General features: G+C 37.4%; 1 protein-coding gene across 1 annotated transcript in view; it reads right to left on the reverse strand.

Moving 5' to 3' along the window:
* Positions 1-20796, reverse strand: part of MOXD1 (monooxygenase DBH like 1) — a 55466-nt gene that overhangs the window by 20929 nt on the left and 13741 nt on the right. The window contains exons 4-5 of the mRNA XM_035538535.2: positions 20701-20784; positions 1711-1890 (exon numbers count right to left, since the gene is read on the reverse strand). Of these exons, the coding sequence (XP_035394428.1) occupies positions 1711-1890; positions 20701-20784 (264 nt within the window). The remainder of the gene's footprint in view (positions 1-1710; positions 1891-20700; positions 20785-20796) is intronic.

Raw genomic sequence — 20796 nt, forward strand, 5'->3', positions numbered from 1 at the left:
GTTGTTTGCAACTAGATTGTTTTTCCTGCATAAATCACTGCATTCTAAGAAAAAAATATTTCAACAATAAAAATGATCTTAATGGCTACATTTACATTAGGAAGCCATGTGATGAAAAAGAAATTGATCTGTACAGCATAACAGCTTGTGCTGGACCCTCTGTCCTCAGACTATTTTCCTTGGACAAGCTCTACTCAGACCCTATGCACTGAATCCCATTTGTTGCTGGGAGGTGCTGGGTTCAACCCCCAACATTCAATTTAACTTGAAGTTAAGGAAAAAAAAAAAAAAAAAAAAAAGCAAGCTTAGTGAAGTGGGAATAACTGGGAGATTTGCTTCAGAAGCTCACTCCTGATTCAACGTAAAATACCAGTATCTTATAAATGAACTCATTTTATAAATGAACTCATATAACATATCCACTTTTGGAGGAATGAATCTTTACTACACAGATACTATGTTTGAGATCCCAACTTTCCGATGCTTGATGGACAGTAATGAATTAATCTCAGAATATAGTAGTAAGTATTATCACCTCCACGCTACATAAAGGTAAACTGAAGCACTGTGAATACTCCAGTAAACCTGAATGTAACCCTCTCTGTAGATCTTTAACAGGACCATCCTTACAAAAGCCTTCACAGAGTTTGTGAGATGATAACTTATTTATATGAGGTTTTTTTCTTATTATTTCACTTAGTTTAAGAAAGTTGAAAATACAAATACTAGGTCAGAGCATAGCTGATGGCGAAAATGCACAAAGCATACATCAGGGATAATGCTCATAGTGGATTAAGCTTCTTTTGATGGGTAGCTACATGGGTAGCAGATCCAGCTTCCTCACACTGCAGCACTCAAAGACAGTTTTTGGACTGCTGGTTGGCCAGTGAAGCATCCAAAAACTGTGATCCGCCAAGTCCCTCTCTTTGCCTGCACCAGGTTTGAGTGGGCATGCAGTGAAGCAAGGGGGTAAAGAAGGGTTGGGATGCTTCTTTTGGCAGTAGTGCTGCCTTATGTCAGCTGAAAGCATTAACTGCAGCTTAAATTAGCATATGAAATAAACTGAAAACAGCCTGGGGTTAACATGGCATCAGAGACTGTGTTTTCAGTAAATATGCCCCATTGCCACAAGCGAAGTCGTCCTTGTGCCGGCTCTGCACCAAAACACAATCACTCCTACACTGAAATTATGTTTTTTAGGGCTGGGAAGGAAATTTCAGAATGATTTGCCTGAATGGGGGAAGGTCCTTCTTAGGCACAAAAAGAGTTAGACATATGTCTGACTTCAGTTGGAAAGTCTTGGATGCAGTCACCTACAGAGTGCTTTTCATTCTGTCATCCTCCACAGATAACAGACATTAGTCCTTGCTGGAAGCAGTGCATTTTCTTATCAGATGGGGCAAGCTGATATGGTGACAGATTTCCATGTTCCCAAGTAATCTTTTTCTGCCTAAAGCATCAACTCTCTGTACTATTTTCATTATTTTTAGCTTGTCACTCAAGACGTTCATTTCATTTATCACTTAGAAGGCCAACGAGAAGTTGAAGACAGTGATGAATCCATTTAGGGATTGTGCTTGTTTACCCATAAAAATAAAAATAAAAAAGACAGATTAAGAATTCACTAACATGCTGGAAGGAAGCTTTATTATGATATACACCCTCCTGATGCCCCATTGATGAACCACGTTAGACAGCCATTCATCCTACCTCTCCTCCAATGGCCCAAGCAAAAATGACTGTCTCACATGTGAAGAAAGAGTCTGGCATGTTGGGATGGTAACACTCATGTCCGTAGTCCAGCACACTGTCATTCAAGTTGCTGCTGCACTGATACAGCAGGATATGATGCACTAGGTTCTCATGGCCCTTCTGGATCAACGGCTCAACCTGTCAATGTTAAAAGGAAAAAGAAAAGGAAAGAAAACACGTCTCAAATATGACTATTTCAATGTGGGTACACAGACAGAACAGCAAATTATATGGTGCACTTTTACTGAAAGAGAAGCCTTGATATTCAATTGTAACTAGGTTGAGATGCTACTTCAGCGCTCTGCAACTCCAAGCATTAAAAACATTTTTAGGTGCATCAGTAGGGAACAGGAAGAAAAATCTGTGTCTTGATTAAACCTATGTTGCCATCTGTCTTGTTCTCCCTTCTCCCACCCCAGTCTTGAACTGTCACTTGTCTTTCTCCCTGCCCAATCCTGGTTAGCTGCATTCCAGCATGAAGGGGATATAAACCAGCTGTATGTCTGCTCAGCTAAACTAGCTTGGTATCTGAACTACTCAGGACATTTCATCCCTGTCTCTGCCTCTTTTGTACTACTTTGAACTAGAGCTGCCAATAAATTCTGTAAATCTAGGGGGAGCCTGGAGGTATAATCCCACATTCCTCAGCAGGTCAAGATGGACTTCCAAATTTTTTAGACGTCTGTGAAAAATTAGACCTAATTTACAGTCTGTTCAGTTGTAAAGACCTCATTAAGTCATTCCACAGAGGTCGGGTGCTCTGGTCTGCTTGTGGCAATGAGGAGCTGGAAGGTTCTCAGGGGTGCAGGAGTGCCCACAGTGTAATGTGACCACTGAACTTCAGGGTAGCCCAAAATTTCATTCCAATATAACAGTGTTAACTCTCTCTTCGGATGGATGACGTTAAATTACCTCCATCAGAGATGACATCTGGGCAAACATGAATACTTCTAAAAAAAATTATTTTGCTTTTCAGAAAGATCATATTCCACAAAATATCAGCATATAGAAAACAATATTAAAATGAAAAGAGTTTCTTCCTTGTTTTGCATTCAAAGATTGAATGCAAATCCATGTCTATCATATCTACCTTTAATTTGAATAACATACACATTCTCTGTAAATGTTTTCACAAGAAAGGTGAAGTTTTAGCAATACAGCACTTAAGATGTGGAGAGCCATGCAGTATTGCATTTTACTATTGTTAGGAAAAAGAAGGTGTTTTAAAGAGGGAAAAAATGCATATACATCCTAACATTGCATCTATTTGTTTTGCAAGCACGTGAACCCCGGGTACCAGAGGACAAGAGCAGGGTAAGAAAGAATAGTTTATTACCTTATTAAAATATTTTCAGCACAATATTGTCACCAGAAATTCATCTCTGCGCTTTATTCAAACCACTAAACCAATTACAAAAGGGGAAGGGCAGGAAGAAGTGACTAGAGCCTGTTCATAACAAGACCACCCTCAGTGATATAAATCTGCAAAATACCATTGAAGTCGGGCTCTTGGGGAGTCCAGCTGCTGCTGAGTATCTGCAAGTCTGTCCAAGAAGTGCGCAACCCAAACCCACCCACTTCACTGTGCTTAGAAATCAATGGAAGGATACCAATTTGCACAGACATACCAAAGTTTTGTTCTGATGGCTACACTGAAATGCTTCACAAGGGATATTCTGTACTGTTTTCAGTAATCCCTATTTTGGTTAGCATTACCATCATCATGAATTACTCTACTACGAAAATAAAGGTATTTTTGAAAAGGTGCAAAGAGTCAGTTCACCAGTCAGAAAAGAATTCATATCCAAATATATCAGGCTGACTGACAATGATTCAGAAATCTATTTCAGCTTGATGTTGCTTCCTCCTCTGCTCCTTCATATACATGCACACCTATCCAAATGCTGCAGAATCGTATCATGGTAGCTTATTGATGAAACAGCAGTATATGTATTGGGAATTTAGAAATTCCACATAGTGTATGGGTTAGTTGGATGATGGTTATGGAAATATTATCTCTGTATCTACCAAGAAAAAAAGAATATTTTTGTCCAAAGACATGACAGTTCTGCCTGCTGCTACAGGATCCCAGCACCTGCTGTGCTTACAATCACTACTGCAAAACCAGCTTCCCCTCAGAACAATGGGACAGCACCAAAATTAGAAACTCACATCCTGTCATCAGTTTCTTAGTGTCAGATACCTAAACAAAAACAGAATTTCAGAAAGTAGTTTTGTTCAGCTTTCTTTAGTGAAGAAAAAAACAAAAACAAAAAACTTGAGCATCTTTCCAGCGTATCTTGTAGGACTTCTCATATGCTTCACATGCACCAAGAAATAATGAAAAGCAGCAGTGAACTTAAGACCTTTCACACATTTTAATTACAACTGGGTTACAGAACTACCACCCTTCTCTCCTTCCTTTTAAACAAAATACAGAAAATAAAAGAAAAAGAAAAAAGGAAAAAAAAACTACTAGGTGTGGGTCAAAAATCTTTTAACAAAATTTTAGGAAAATCACTCATGATCACAAATTGTTCATTACCCAGTAATGTAGGGAAATATTTTACTGGCCAGCTCCCTAAGGCTCACAGCATCATTTCTGACTGAAATGAGAAAGAAAGAGGAGCAGCCTCCCTTGACACACTCGGTTCCCTTTCTCTGATTCAGTGAGTAGCTAACTATACTTACGTAGTGGAATAACTTCAGCAGAAAATAAAATCAAAAACTTTTATTTGACCCTTTATTCTAGTGATTAACTGAAGCAGGGATTTAAACATGCCAATTCTACATCCCAGGAAGAGTGCTGTCCTAGTTACCCAACCGTTCATCATTGTAGCTTATAGAGTGAGGAGGGTGTTTAAGCTGCCTCCCTCTTCCTCTCTCACTTTCCACAAAGAGAATCTGTGCAGCTTCAAGCTTAATTTGCTTCAAGCAGAAAAGAAATTACAAAACCTCTTTTTTTTTTTTTTTTTTTCAATAAATAGAATTCTTGTTTTCTGGCCAGTCTTACAAACAATGATGAACAACGACCAAGTTCCTCAAAAATGAGGCCAAATCTAGCAAACCACTAATGCATTTAAATGTGCACATAAGTAGTCCCAAGTGTAAAATCAGTTGCTAGAGCAGGTATCTACAATTAAATACCTAATACCAGGGTGGCCTGGTTTCCAGAGCACTTGCAGTCCCAATGAATGATAACAATTTCTGGGATCATCTCCTACAAGGTTATTCCTCTATGAACAGCTCTATATCAGTCTCGATCCCTAATTATAGGCATTCATTCATAAAATGTGAACTGTTTAGTGCACACATTCAGAGTTTCCAATTATTTGAATTTTTAAGCATTTTTTTTTTTTTGGGGGGGGGGGGGTGGTAGTCTTTAATCCACAAACCACAGAACTGAAAGCTTAGCTAAGGTCTAAGTTTGCAGGTCTCCAGTCACAATAATGGTGGGCCAACACTGAAAAGTCACCACGGCTGTCTTGTACATTTGTCTTGGGAAATAATTCGACTTTTAGAATACTTATGAAAAGATAGTAATTTACTATGCTAAATTAGGGCATGAAGAAAAATATAGAAAAGGCGATAAAAGTAGGCATACTATATAATAGATAATAAACACTGCAGACTTCATTAATTTTTGTTGGGATTCTTATACATAGGCTTGCTTAGTTTGTACTTGTAAAGTAAGGGGATGCTCAAACGTCACTTTCAGCCACCAATATCTGAGAAATTTAGAATGGGTTGTAGTGAAAATGGGAGTCAGCCTTTCACTTTCAGTAATTATGAGGAAAATTGTGACTTCGAAAAGTTGTTCCTTTCTCTTTCCTTGCTAATTCCTACTCACCTCCTTTTAGCCAAAGGAGTAAAGAAAGAGGCTGAAAAGAGATTCAAAGGGAATATACATATAATTACATAAAACATCCAATTCTCCATTTTACCTCATTCTTTGAGGTGTCTTCACTGTTGCTGCAACGCAAGGAAGAACCAGCTGTCAGGGTTCATCTGTTTGCCATGTCGGGAATAAGCCAAAAGAGATACTGCACTACTGGGGCACCTCAGTGACTTCCTCGCCTGCAGGCAAAGTGCATTTTCTGCTTGACATTTCATAACTGCCAGGGGCTTGGAGAACAAAAGCCCTATGTCCACTCTGCATCAAATTGCCGAAAGCATTTGGAACTGGAAAAAAAATAAGTGGATGCACAAGAATTGCCCTCCTCTGCTTTTCGCAAAACCTGCAAACAGAAGCTGCTGTTTTATTATTCATGAAGGCTTACTTTTTGCATCGTCTCTACCTTTCCTGAAAGGTTGGGTGAAACATCTTGCTAAATGAGCACACTGACATACATGAACGTATCTGACTTTCATTAAAAGAGGTAAAAAACAATAGATGTGCTATAATCCCCCACCGCATCAAATCATAGTTCCAAAGAAGGAGGTATTTAAAATAAACATCATGCAAAATAAAGACAACGCCTTTTGCAACCAGAAGTATGGGTTATGGTTATGGTGTTTGATTAGCATTATCTGTACTGATGGGACAGGTTGAGAGGTGTCAAAGAGTTCTTTTCATCATTACTGTCTCTCTTAGCACTTCTCAAAACATTGACTTTCAAAATATATAAAAATAACAAATTTTCAATTTAAGTTAAAATAGAAAAGACACTTGCTTCCCACCTGTTACTTTAACAGAAACCCTAAAAAGACAATAACAGAAACCCGAAGATAATGCCTACACTCACTAGTTCTGGATTACTCAGCTTCAATGTTTCTTCCTCTCTTCTCTGTTACCTATTATCTCTTTACCTACTGCACAAACTGAACATACCACATGCATTTGTTTCATTAAAAAAAAAAAAAGCCAACATTGTAACATAATAGAGGCTTGCATCTCAAGCTGCTGATAAGCAGGGTCAAGATACTAATGTAAGACACATTAAGTGGGATGAAAATGCAAACAGATGAAATGGTCCAAGAAGTTAGATTCCCTACAAGGAAAAATTATCTCCAGAAAGCTGGAAGTCTTTCTTGCTTATTCTTTTTCCTCCCTTTTTATTTGCTTTGCTTTCTTTGATGTTACAGCTGTGGTTTGTTCTTCATGCCTGTTTGTGTGAATGATAAAAGTCAGTAAACTATCTCCATAGTCTCCCCATAGTGTCCCTGTTACAAAATAAAGTTCACAGACCTTAAGTAAACAAAATGCTGAATTTATTTTTATATACAAAAATAGCAACAGGTTTTTGGTCTTGTTGCAATGATTTTTTAATACAGAAATGTCAATGAAAAATACAATTTTATTTTTTCAGGTTCAAAAGCTAGCTTCAACTTAATTTTACATTTCAAAGTGCCCAGATAAAATGTGCTGCCAATAATCTATTACATACAGTGACATCTAGCCTCCTTTAGCCAAATGTACACTAATAAATACAGACCACAGACGTCTCCAGCCTTGAATCTCCATGGGATGCCTTGTTCACATATTCATACAGCTAACCTGTCTAATAATTGGTCGTACAGCTGCCTGAACCATGTCTGGGCATTAGTTGTTCAGCAGTGGTCAAAACCACGCCAGGCAATCTGCAATGAAGTAAAAGGAATGCAGTCCTCAAGCAAGGCCGTGATAGTAAAAATGAAAGGGAATGGTTTGAAAAAAGGACAGACATACCTCAGCCCAGAGTCTTCTTCAAACTGACTTCAGCTGCACAAGTGTTAAGCTACTAAGATTTCCAGTTCCCTCTGGAGAACACTAAAAAGCACCAAGCATCCTGCCATGACCTCTACTAACCAGAAGACACTACAGCATGGTATGGCATTTACCACTGTAAATGACTCCAAACAAGGCCTTAGCCTTACACAACACTGTGTGTATGTACCCCCGGTGACACAAGGAAAAAACATTTTTTTATAATCTCAAAGCTGAAAATAAAAATTTGTCACAAGGTTTTGTCCTGGCACTGCTGTATCTAACATTCTAGCCCACAGCTGGCTATTTTATTTATATGAATTTGCCATGTCTGTCATGATTAACTAAGACCAAAAAGTGATGGTTGTGAAACTGCGTGCTGGCTGAGATTACTGAAGAGAATTTTTGTAACAGGAGATGGAGGTTTTTGCTCTCTGCTTTCTATACCCATCCTTGGGAAGAACAATCACCGTCCTATTGACTACTCTGGACTTCATACTTCGTTCCAAAATGTACAGCATGTACATACATTTAAATAACTGTTCAATTTAGAAAAGCTCCTCAAAGGTAGATACAATGTCATCAAGATTATTCTGATTTTTCTGTTATTTTCTTTTTATCTTTTTTTTTTCAAAAATGTAGTCACAGAATAAACAAATATTTATCTAAAACATCTGATTAAAGGTTTAAGATTTTTTCTTCCAAAAAGCAAATACTTGGAAATACTTGGCTTAATAAAGTTGGATCTTTTTCAGCAAAAACTCTGTGTACACACCACCATAAAAAAAAAATCTCAATAATATGGTTTTATTTTCATATAAATTTTCAGAAAGAAAAAAAAAAAGCTAGTGTCTTTCTGCTTAGCATTGGTTCTTCCTACAACTCAAAGGTGTGCTGAGCAAAAACCCAATAGCTAGAAATATGCCCCTGAGCTGGGGTAGATGTTTAAGTACATGACCCCAAGTGTAGACCAGGTTTTTAACCCCAACAACCCAACATCTATCTCGTGTCTGGAGGATAGCCTGTCTAGGGCAGCATTGTGTCTGGGACGCAAATTTGCTGCAGACTTTCAGCCTCAGGTTCTGGAATCCTGGGGTCAGGCAGGGACCATGCTTCCAGCCCTCCACCCACCTGACCAATCTGACAGAAAGCATTAAATTAATACCACAGAACAGTTAGGACTGAAAGAGATACATCAAACGCTCAACAGGCTGCAGTCTAGCATGGACTAGCTGCTGTAACCTTTACTGAGATTGGCCCTATCATTTGCTTGCACACAACTACAGGTCCATTTTTTTTTCTCACTGAATAATCCAGACCTTAAATTCAGCCATTACTAACAAAATACTTTAAATTGCTCTTGATCCCGAGTGCTTCTGAATTTATACTCTGCTGTTTACTTAAAAAGGTGTATGGTTTGGTGAGCAAATTGTAGGAAGCATAGCAATGCCACTGTATCTATTTCACTGGTGGTTATCTATGTACAAGCATTATTGCTTATCTTGAATTGTTCTCCAAATGTAAAAATGTTTACCCAAATTATTTTCATACACATTACTTACAAATTCAAGCTGGAGAAAAATAAAACCTGTGTAGTTACTGACATATCTGGCTTCTTATATTTTAATATGAAAGAGATGCAGATGTAGCAAAGGCGCAGGCAACAGCAACCACCCCCACCCCCAACCTAATAATGTGATTAGGTAAGGTTTCCTTGGAGGATGGAAATTTTCCAGCGCAAAAACAGAGGTTCCATACAACTTAAGGCATTTAAATTTGCATGGTTTGTCCATGGTGTGGAGTTGTTTTTTTTTTTTTTTTTTTTTTTTTTTCCCAAAGCAAGATTCAAATACAGGACATAATCCCAGGTTGAAATAACAGTGCTGAGTTGTTTATTTATTTATTTAAGTTATAATGCTGGCATTTGTTTTTATCTGGTTTTGGGTATACTTCAAAACATGTAACAAAAATTCTAACATCACTGTGGAGAAAAAAGTACTTACCACATGAATGGAAAAACTCATTCAAAGCAGATATTTCCTGTTCTTGGTGTAAAGAAGAAAGGATTTGTTTACTTAGTGACTGTGTTGTTCAATGAAGGCTCTTATTAAAGTTTTATTAGTATACCACATTAAGAACTAATTACCATACTGCAGTTTTAAGCTGCAGAATTTTCATAGGAAAAGAATAAGGCCTTCATGATAAAAGTTACTGTTGCTGTGCTGTTATTTGGAGAGGAGGCTGTGCCTCTAAATTCACACAAATCCTTCGGTCCCCATATATTATCATAATTAAATTAATGTTAATGATTGAACGTACGGTTCAATCCAGAATTTCTATAGATCAGTGTGCAGAATAACTTAAATATTTTAATTAGGAGAGAGGAATCAAACAACATAATAATCATGAAAAACAAAGCATTTAAAATGAGAACTAGAGATAGTTTAGGGCTTCTTGTTCTCTCTGCCTTCGAGTCCATTCCTAAATTCTTATTCCTAATTAATTGCCTGGAACTCTGCCACTGACAAAGAGTTTCAGATTTGAAAGGCATGCAGTAATTTAGACTAAATCCAAAAGAAATATACCTCAAAGAAATATTCATTTAAAAAATGGTTTCTGCCTGAGGTACGTCTGAAGATTTAAGATAACACATTTAGCAACAGTTAAAAAGTATAACCCTGAGGACCAATCTGATAAAAAGCTTGGGTCAAGAAAAAACATGTTTCACTCAGTTACGCTTTCTGGCAATACATTTACTGCACTCCTAGGCAACAGAAAGATGGGCAGAATGGTTGCGGTATTGAGTACGACCAGAGTCTCTCAACACGCCATACGCACCAAACAGAATTAATCGGCAATTAATCAGTAATATCATTACTTTCTTGGGAAAACAATATAATAATACAGTAATATGTAACCAAATACTTTTCAGATCTGAAGCCAAGATGGGTAGTCTATAAAGAGTGTATATTATTTCCAGATGAACATATAATTTGAACAGTATAAGTAATGAAGGTACTTATCAAGTTACTTATACAGTCAATGAAGGTACTCCCATTTTGTTCATGAAATCTCCGTTAATACACAGAGATGTCTAGCTGCTTCTTTGAGATGGCAAGGGAAGAGGTTTTAACAGTATTGTACAACTGCAAAATGTTCCCTTTGATGATAGCTTAATAACTTCATACTTGTTGTCTTCCTGCTTGGGAGGGAAGAAGAAGCTTTACCAAAGACAGAATGCGTGAGAATATCCAACATGTCTGCTTTGTGTTTTACAAATACATGGGCATTCTGTTAGCAAACATGTTTTCTGAGAAGGAAATGCTAACTTTTGCAAAGGAGAACCAAAGGGGAACATGCACGAGAAAGACTTTAAGTCTACAGATACTGAGTGTCTACAGCAGTCACCAGCCCAGACTCTCTGGCACCTGACATCTACTGAAGTGAAAGCATGGGATAAAATATGCTCAAGGCTAGCGATGTTGACTTGGCACAGCTTCCCTCCAAAAAAATTTATTTACAGGTTTAGCATACATGAGATGGTTTACAAAATACATGTCGCTGAGTAGTGTATGTTAGGTTACGCCTAGGTTAATACCATGATTTCCACATTTTCTCACCCTGAGCCAGATCCTGGTATGCTTGCTCCAACACCCATCAACAGCTCCCAGAAAGCCACACAACAAGTGCCATTTTCAGATGACATGGCTCTTTGGAAGTCACTTAAGAATACTGTAGTAAAATTATATTTCTTATGATAATTTTCTTATTTCTCTATTCTTAATTCTCTATACATATTATAATTGTCTAGAAACCAATACTCAATTCGAACTTCACAAAACAGAAAGACACAGTTCCAGTCCAAGCAACTTATGAGATAGCAAAGGCAAGGTCACTGAAATGAGGGGAAAGAGAAAGAAGACTGGCTTTCAACGTTTAATAATTTAGATACTTATGTTTTCTCAGGTTAGGGTTGTGTGTTTGTTTGATTGTTGTTTTTTTTTAATTTTAATTAGAGTCATGATGTAAGTTATTTTCATAACAGGTAAAACTTCACTTAAATTGTGTCACAAAGAGAAACTGTTCATCATCTAGCTGTGGTTCAATCATCAGCTGTGTGAATTTGATGTCATATATGCTATGTGTGGACATGGTGGAGTGGTATTTCTGACTAAATTATTCTTCCAGTGTTATTAGTGCTCTTTCTTTCTATTTTACCCCCCAAGGGAGTCAATGAATCTATGCTCTGGACATAGCTGCAACTACCGTCCACTGCAAAAGGAGGCAGAAATGGAGAAGGTATCATAACATTACTCTCTGAAGACTGAACCAGTAGCTGATGCTGGTGTTGGACAGGGAGAGATGGGAACTGAAGAAAAATACTTATAGTTAGATCGGGGATGACATTTCTTCTCCCTAAAAATTAGATTGGAGCAATTAAGTGTGGCCCTAATGAAAATTTAAGCAAATTTAAGCTTAAGTAACAGCTTAAGATGCTGTTACTATGCGACGCATCTGAATTAGAAAGTTGATTGAAAGAACCAATGCCAAGCAGTTAGCAGGACTGAGGTAAATATGCTCTGTGATCCATCCAGATGCTTACTTCATATTGTGTAAGCCCCACCAAGTCAGATTTTGCTAACTATGAACCTGCTGTTCTGCTGTTTGCTCAGAAGATGGTTTACAATTGCTCATCGGAGGCCCAATTCTTCTTTGAACTATATTACCTGCTATGATAAGAATTGTATAATAAAACTATCTAGGTTGACTATGGATGATTTCTAGACAAGATTTTATCTTCTCAGTGCACTAGCTAATCATATTATTCTAAAACTGAAGATAAGAATGAGGAAGGAAAAAAGACATTTTACATGACATAATGGGGTAAATCAATTGCAATCCTCTACTGAAGATCTCAGAAATAGGAGTTGAATCTCCAAGAGCTTCAGCAAAGCTGCACCCTCCCCTTCCCCATGCTCACCTTTAGTCATATTATAAGTTAAGCGCATATATGCAATTAGAACTTACATAACTTCTGACTTTTATTTAACCAGAAATTCACATAAAATATGTATTTTCCAACAATGTGTTGGCCTAGTGAATACAATTCCGTAATGGATGGATGTTGTCTTAAACAAATAAATAAATAAATAAAATCAAAGAAACAGGATTAAATTAACTAGATGTTCAAGTTCGTTGATGACAGAACTGAAGTAGATTATTTTTTCATACCAAACATAGAATAATTAATAGAGCAATAGGAGCATAGCTTAAGTATTCTTATTGTAAAGATATACAAGTGAAATGAAAGAAGATTACCACAAAATAAGAATACATTCCACTAAGAAAAATTAAGTTCGGTGTGACAGGAAAATCTGTGGTCATAGTAGTTTCATCTTTGATCACAGAATGAAATAATGCATGAAATAATTTCAAATGTGAAATTATTCAGCAGGTTATGAAAAAGAAAAAAAAAAAAAAGACAGTATTTCTGTTATTTCCTCAGAGAGCTGCTTGGGAAAAATTGATTTTCCAGTCAGTTCAGTTATATATGAGTCCTTAACACTGCAAAACCTAATGGGCCAATTCAGGCTTGCAATGAAGACAGCCCTCCAGATCAAAGGGCAGAGAGCTTGCAAGCTCTGCAGTGCAAGATGATAATTTGGTTGCCAACCTAATTTACCAAGGCTGAAATTGCTTTGCAGTGGGACATACAGGAAAATAGAGAACATTCGCTTGTTTCAGGCTGCATGATGCAATTTGTTCAAGTTATCACATTTAGCAAAACGTAAAAGTTCAAGCCAGAGAACAACAAGCAGTTACTGTCTGGTATCACTCAAGTTAAAAATCAGTGCCCTCATTTAGGTACTGAAGGCTACACGCTGCCCTTCTGGCTTTCAATCAATCAGTCTCTTAAACTGGAGTCCCTTTGTATTTTCACACTGGGGTCTTTGGTATTACTAAAGCATTCCACTGTCAAAAAGCAGAGTTACCCTTGGCAACAAGTTTTTTTGGAGTTTCTACTTCCTTATCAGAGATTGCTCTGAAACTGAACATGAAGATTAACTAGCAGCTGCTGGTGTGCTCTAATACAGGCCTTTATTTAACTGAAAGAAGCTCTCTTTTCTAAGGAGATAAGCATGGCAAAGTTTGGTGCTTATATAAAAATATGCCCAATGTAACAATTCTCAGCTAACGCCTAAATAATTCTTTTTTTTTTTTTTTCTGGTGATATGCTTGGCCTATTTTCACTATTCACATCCTCAGTTCAGTGCCAAAAAATTACACATAAGTAATTGTGGTTGAGAAAAATAATTTCTTTTCCTACAGGCAAATTAAAAAAAAGAAAAAAAAAGTTTTATTTTGCAACTTTTGTTCTTATTACAGCCTCTTCTGTTGCCTGACCATTTTGATGGGACACACCTTCCCCGATTCAGCCACCAGAGAGCTATATGTCTAATACAGGGTGGTTATCAGGCTGGTTCTCTCGCTCCAGTCAAAGGAGAGAGACTGAGCCATACAGGCGATGTTTGAGCTCATCTATTTCAGACACTTACCCTGGGATGACATAAATGGCTATTTTTGCCACTGACTACTAAGGTCATTCAAGCAGCTAGCTCAGATCTGTAGATTGGTCAAGTTAGATGAGAGAAAGCCCACTTTCATTTTTTGGAAATCTCCTGTCTTTAACATGTTGCCTGAACTTAATTCAGTATGCATGAGGTATACTGAAGAGATACTTAATTTTGGCCACAGCACCTAATCCCCAACATGATGCTTGCTCCCCGTTTCAGCAATACTTAAACTCTTCATTCCATTCTTGTAAGCAGATTCAAATAACACACATGAAAGGGGTGCTTTACACAGGCATCCAAAAGTTTAAAGCCTTACAAAATTGAACCTACTTTCCTTCTTTCCAGCTCTGAATACCCTCTAAAATTGGGATTCCCATTTAAAAAGTTCTCCTACAGAATCTGAAGTATTTTGCACTCCTGAGCACAGCTGCATTGCAGCCTTCTGCTGGTATTCATCCAGCTATACTGCCAGTTTCAAAAATTTGTAAAGTTAAAAATCATATGAAAATGAGCAATTCTTAGAGAAAAGGCATATACATACAGCTAAATGACCCAACTGCTCTATTGTATTTGTTATTTTACATAAACTGAAATTCAATGTCAGGCATATTTTTGTCTATGTGATTATAACTACTCAAGCTTAGAGCACTACTTTCCCAGAGGAAAATGCAGTATATTTCAAAGAAGTTAAGAAAATAAAGTGGGAAAATGGACAGTGCTGAAACTAGCATGGGCATGCTACACACTGAAGCTGAAAAGTTTCACGCAAATCAATGACAGAGCATCTGGCACATAGTATATACACACCTTTCCTTCACCAGTAGGTACTGTACATTTTCAGATGTTAACACACCACATTAAACAATATGTCAGGTGTAGTGGGAAACCACGGATATAGAGGATTTGTAGAAAATCTAGGCACAGTAGAGGAATTACTGTGTTTTAAGCTTGCTTCAGTTGCACTGGAAAAAAACAGCAGTGCACATGGGAGACATGAGGTTAGTAATGAATATTACTAAATATGAAAAGTAATGAATCTTTAGCAGATGCAGTTTTATTACTAAGCATTAAGATTAAATTAAACAAATGGAAGACATGGAATATTGAAACCTAAGCTAAAGACAATAACAACAAAGATGTCTCTTTGGAACCACAAGTAGAAAGAACAGTAAAAACAAGCTTCAAAAATACAGCAAGAGCTGTATTTACTTTAATACTGAGAAATATTTCTCATAAATATGAAACAAATTTTCACTTTCATGACGGTGGTAAATATCTACATGATGCCAGCTCATGGTAAGCAAAAAATAATTCATTTTGGCAGGAAAAAAAAACAATCATAGACGTGTCAATGCATACATATGCATGTACACTGAAAATCATACATCTCGACCATACAAAAATTAAAGGATTTCAGAAGCCCAAGTGTGCTGCCACTAAATAACTTTTTTTTTCTTTTTTTTAAACTAGAAGGGAAATAATAAAGGGACTTTTAAAATGGGCTGCTTACAGGATGGAGGGTGCTGCACAGAGTGCCCTTTTCACTGCGTGCTCCTCTCAGTAAGTGCCTCTCCCTCCCCAGCCCTGGCATGGCAGTGACTGCCTGTCTGTAAGGGCTATCCGCACCCACAGGAGCTGCCCTCTGTGCGGCTTGAGCATGGAGACAGAAACCTTTTCATGGAGAGGCTGGTGCATGGGCATGCCTGTCTGTCTGTCTGTTTCACCCAAGGATCCCTCCCTCCCTCAGATGAGTCCTCCTGAAGCAGAGGTCCTTCTCCAGGTGCAGTCATTGAAACCAGAAAACTGGCTTTAGCGATGAGATTAAGAGACACATTCAGGACCAGGCAAAATAATGTTGTTTACAGAGCATGGCAGAAATCCTAGCAAGAACTAACCTTTAGCCCATCTCCAAAAAGTCTGGGCTAATAAACAGAATGCCTTTTTTTTTTTTCTAAGAAAGCTACTTCTGAGAAAGCTCACAGCTCGCTTCCATCTGTGAGAAAAACAAAATCCCTGTAGGGTAGTAAGCCTGAAGCGCATACCACAGCCTGGAGCTCAAAGCAGCAAAACAGGCCAGTGCACATGTAGCTGCAGGGGGATTTTGCAAACAGGCAGCGATGTGCGCTCTGCCATGTGAAGAGCTGCCAGGGTCAGCGCTCCAGGATCACTTTGGAGCCATCCTGCAAGCAGCTGCTGCGAAGGAAGACAGTTGCTGGCCACTACCTCCAAGCATTCCCTTTCACCTCTTCTGTGAGGTGTTATTTTCAAAGTTGATCCATTACCCTGATAACTGGTTCTGCTAACAAAAGTAAGAAAGCAAGCAAAAACACAGGAGAGGGAAAACCTTTGGAAGTTTAAGAATTTTTCAAGTAGCCACCCCTCCTCCAGGTAAGCTGCTTGAAGTTAAGGAGTAATGACTCCACCAGAGCCACAAAAACAGCCTGGTGCCTGGCATTGTTTGCAGTCTGAATAACCCTTATCACTATTACGTCCAGCTATTGAGAAATCATCTTATTTTGCTTTATTTCTTAGCAGGCATAAGGTTATTAGAACTAGCTTTGTGAGTTATTTCTCCAGGAGTTCCTGGAGGCATCAGAGAAGATCTTGTAACAGAAGGTATTGTAGAGACATGTAGGAAGACACACTCTTTTCCCTAGGGAAGAAGTTGCAGAGATATGAAATGAAGGAAGATTAAAAAGAGAAGTCCTAACCCTGGCTGAGTGCCCTGTTATCGCACTGGAGCTCTGTTCTCCACTGCAGCACATTGTTCTCCATGCAACACAAGGAGAAGTTACTTATCCATGTCCTCATTCTACCTATGAGATGAACTAAGATTATAATCTTATCTCTTGCACAATTTACATGTCATGTAGTGCAGCTTGATCAAGAACAGTCAATGAAAGTATGCTGTTTCTCATTACCTGAGGTTCTTGGAAAGTCGCATGATGTAAAGAGAAAGAAAAGACATAAGATCTTACATGATTTACTTTCCACTGATTTTGAAATCTTATGCTAGTCATTTCTTTATCTTGTGCTAGTCATTTCTTTATCCTGTGCTAACAGAAAAACACAGTGCTTCCAGTCATTACCCAAACAAGCCCTCTGATTCACTTGAAATCAGCAGCTTGCTCCTCCAGGTGGAGGACTTCGCCTTGGCTCCCCAGAGGGCAAAGGCTGTATACTGGCACATGTGCAAAATAGCTTCTCATTTCCCAGAGAGTCACTCAGTGACTTTCCTTTCCTTTCCTTTCCTTTCCTTTCCTTTCCTTTCCTTTCCTTTCCTTTCCTTTCCTTTCCTTTCCTTTCCTTTCCTTTCCTTTCCTTTCCTTTCCTTTCCTTTCCTTTCCTTTCCTTTCCTTTCCTTTCCTTTCCTTTCCTTTCCTTTCCTTTCCTTTCCTTTCCTTTCCTTTCCTTTCCTTTCCTTTCCTTTCCTTTCCTTTCCTTTCCTTTCCTTTCCTTTCCTTTCCTTTCCTTTCCTTTCCTTTCCTTTTCCTTTTATTTTTATTTCTCTTTCCCTTTCCCTTTCCCTTTCTCAATTTTATTTCCAAAAGAACATCTACTCCAAAAGCACAAAGGAAGAAAAGGACAGTAGAGGAAAATGTTGTGATCCTGACATCCACACTATCCAGCTTTAGAAGTTTTCTACTTGTACAGGTACATCTGTTTCTGCCTGGGGTACTTTCATTGTGCTTCTGGCACACATCTTCTTGTTGAGTTTCACCCAAAGGGATTCAGTTCATGAGCTCTGCAACTGCATCATGAAGGTATCATTGCCAAAGTGAGGAAGAATAACTTGAAGATTCACTTCAAAAGCATGCTCTTCATCTAAACACTACTCTAATGCTGTTATGGTAATGGTTTAGTTTGGATATGCCCTAAGACCAAGCGTCATCACTCTACCCAGCTGTTGTACCACTAATGTGTAGTTACAGAATATATTTATAAATGCTTTGAAGACATTCTGTAGCATATAGCTACTCTTTTTAAAGAGTGTGGTCAATGGAAGTTAAAAAAAAAAAAAAAAGGCCTCTTAGCTGGAAGTCATAGGCTCTACCTCTACTACTAGGTCTAAATTTTTCTCAGACATTTTCCTTCACTTAAATATTGTGCTTTCCTGAGGAAAGTGACTTTTTAAAAAATACATTATTATGAAATGAACAGAGCAATTTGCAAGACAAAAGGAATGATGGAGAACAGCTAAACAATATGAAGAAAAAAATCCTTTTGTGGTTGTTGCACCTATTTGACACTCCAGAACAGCAGCTGAGAGCACAGTTCAATGCTGCTGCTGGCACATGCTGTCCGACTGCACTGAAATGTTCCATAAAACCACAACGTAGCACAGAAATGGATAAAATTGGCTCATTTGTATATGACTTATATAGACTGAATTACACCAGAGATCAATTTTCACTATTTAAACTTTTCTTTTTTCTGTCTATAAAAATAAGATGTGTAGATTTGTATGAAAGTGATGCTACACAGGGAATAAAGAATCAACATCTACACAGGTATTTAACTAACACTTTGATCAGGTCATATAATTCATCTGTCCTTCCCTTTGTGAAATTCAGCCTTTGTTTGCATAGTTAATATCCATCCTTCTGAGTACCCATAAGCCCAATCTTTTGTGTGTCAGAAGGCTTTAGGAAATGTTTAAACAGTATGTAAGAATGTATAGACACAACTCCATAACAACCCTCTAAGTGTCATCTACAAAAGTCACACAAATGAAAATATAAATTATGCCCATGAAAAGATATGCTAAGGAAGTCTTTCTACATTCATTCTTCTCTTTTCTGTAATCATTTTTCTCTCTCTAACCATTTTTAAGCAGCAGTATGAAATCTGTTTGCTTTTCTGAAGCTGGAAAATCCCTGGGGATTCTTATCTACTTTTTTTAAAGTTTATAACAGGCAAATAAATTGCTGATTTCAAAATGTAATTCCTAAAATTATAATATGCATTACACATCGTAGTAAAAATAAATAATATAAAACTCTTCTGAAAAAATAATCAATGTATGTCTGAACTAAAATGATGTTTTAGCTTCAACCAATTGCAGCTTTTTAGAAAAGCGTACCTGTATGTGTGGTCAGCCAAAACATTTAAAAAATAAATTCAGTAAATATAAATAATAAATAATTCCAGAGATAATTCTGCAGTTTTTAGCAGAACAGCATACATATACAATTTCCACCAAATTAAATATGAAAAGCATGACCCTGATACTGCCATTTCAGAGGTCTCTCACTTGAAAACAGAAAACTAGGAGTCCTGACTTATATACCATATTACGAGCAAATTCTGTTTTCCATATCGATCTCTGAAACCACCTGTCACAGATTTCAAATGTGTTTAATGATCAAGTACCTGAGGGCAGAAATTTTGACCTTCCAATCCTTCATTTTGATAAAATGAAGAAACCCACGATATTTCAGAATATACATACTTCTCAGACATACGTTGGAGATCACATCAGGTTCTCTGAGTTAAAATAGAATTTCAGTCTTACTGAATTCATTAGAGTAGCATGACTGACAATAACCAAAAAAACAACCAAACAACAACAACAAAATAAAATTCAATACTTACATGCAGAAACGGGTTCAAAGAAACGTAAAAATGAGGGCCATGATTCAGCAGCCACATTCATACAATTAGTTCCACTCAGGTCAAGAAGTACTAGTTGTATTATCCACCTCTGAGATGGCTTTATCTTATCTTCTTCATTTTTCCCATGCAAGTCTAAAATAACCCTTTGCTCTGTTCTTTTGATGTTTTTTGATTTATATGAAACAACCTTAAGGTTACTGTCTATACAGCATTCAGTTAATGACGAATGAATAGAAAAAGCACCTTAAGGCTTGTATGTTTATTTTAATTAGCTATATCACTATGCTATCTTAAGTAGTCTTGAACAATAATAAGAGGTTGTTCCTTTATGAGGTCTTCAGTATATTGCTCCTGGGGAGGAATGTGAGAACCATCTTTCTCTCGGTACTCTGAAGCTTTCAGTTCCAAACTGAAAGAAAAGCTAGAAAATGTATGATACAAAATCATGTTTATGCATGTAGGTTTTGAAATCACTTTGGATCACACTGATCTTCTTGTAGGTGTTTACACATTTTCATTAATTTTTGAATAAACTACAATATCCATCTATTTTTTTTTGTAATATTTGAATTTTATACAGCCAAAGGCAACGAATTCTGTTCTCACATGATGCCAGTCATTTTAACAAAATTCTCCCAATTAATTATTTTTAATCTAAAATTACTCTCCTTTAAAAGAAATCCCTGACATTCTTATATAAAAGTTGAAGCTTGACGGAACATGCTTTTAGACATTTTTACTTAATCTTTGCCAAAAATATTTATGAACAGCAGTAACTTTCAACCTGATTTTCTTAGGGGAGGGAGGACATGGGAGAAGAGAAAGAAAGGATCTCTATCACTCTGCATGCTAATTGTTAGGGAAATACCAGGGCCAGGTGCTGAGCACACAAATACGTACTTTTTACCTGTGTTTGTGAAAATGTACAAGAGGTCTTGGTTTTACTCTACCACAGAGCTAAACAAATTTTGAAAGTGCAGTAATTGATTTGAAGAGTCATCATCCTCACCTGAACTCTAAACACAAAAACAGAAAACATAACCTGAACTTCACACAGTCTGAATCACTCACCTTTGTCACATGGTGCTTTTCATGTTGTACAGGAATCTTAAACATTTGGCACCAATATGTTGTATCCTTGTCTGGTATAGGCACCTGTCTTAATGA

The sequence above is a fragment of the Cygnus atratus genome, chromosome 3, assembly GCF_013377495.2.
Source record: "Cygnus atratus isolate AKBS03 ecotype Queensland, Australia chromosome 3, CAtr_DNAZoo_HiC_assembly, whole genome shotgun sequence".
Lineage (NCBI taxonomy): Eukaryota > Metazoa > Chordata > Aves > Anseriformes > Anatidae > Cygnus > Cygnus atratus.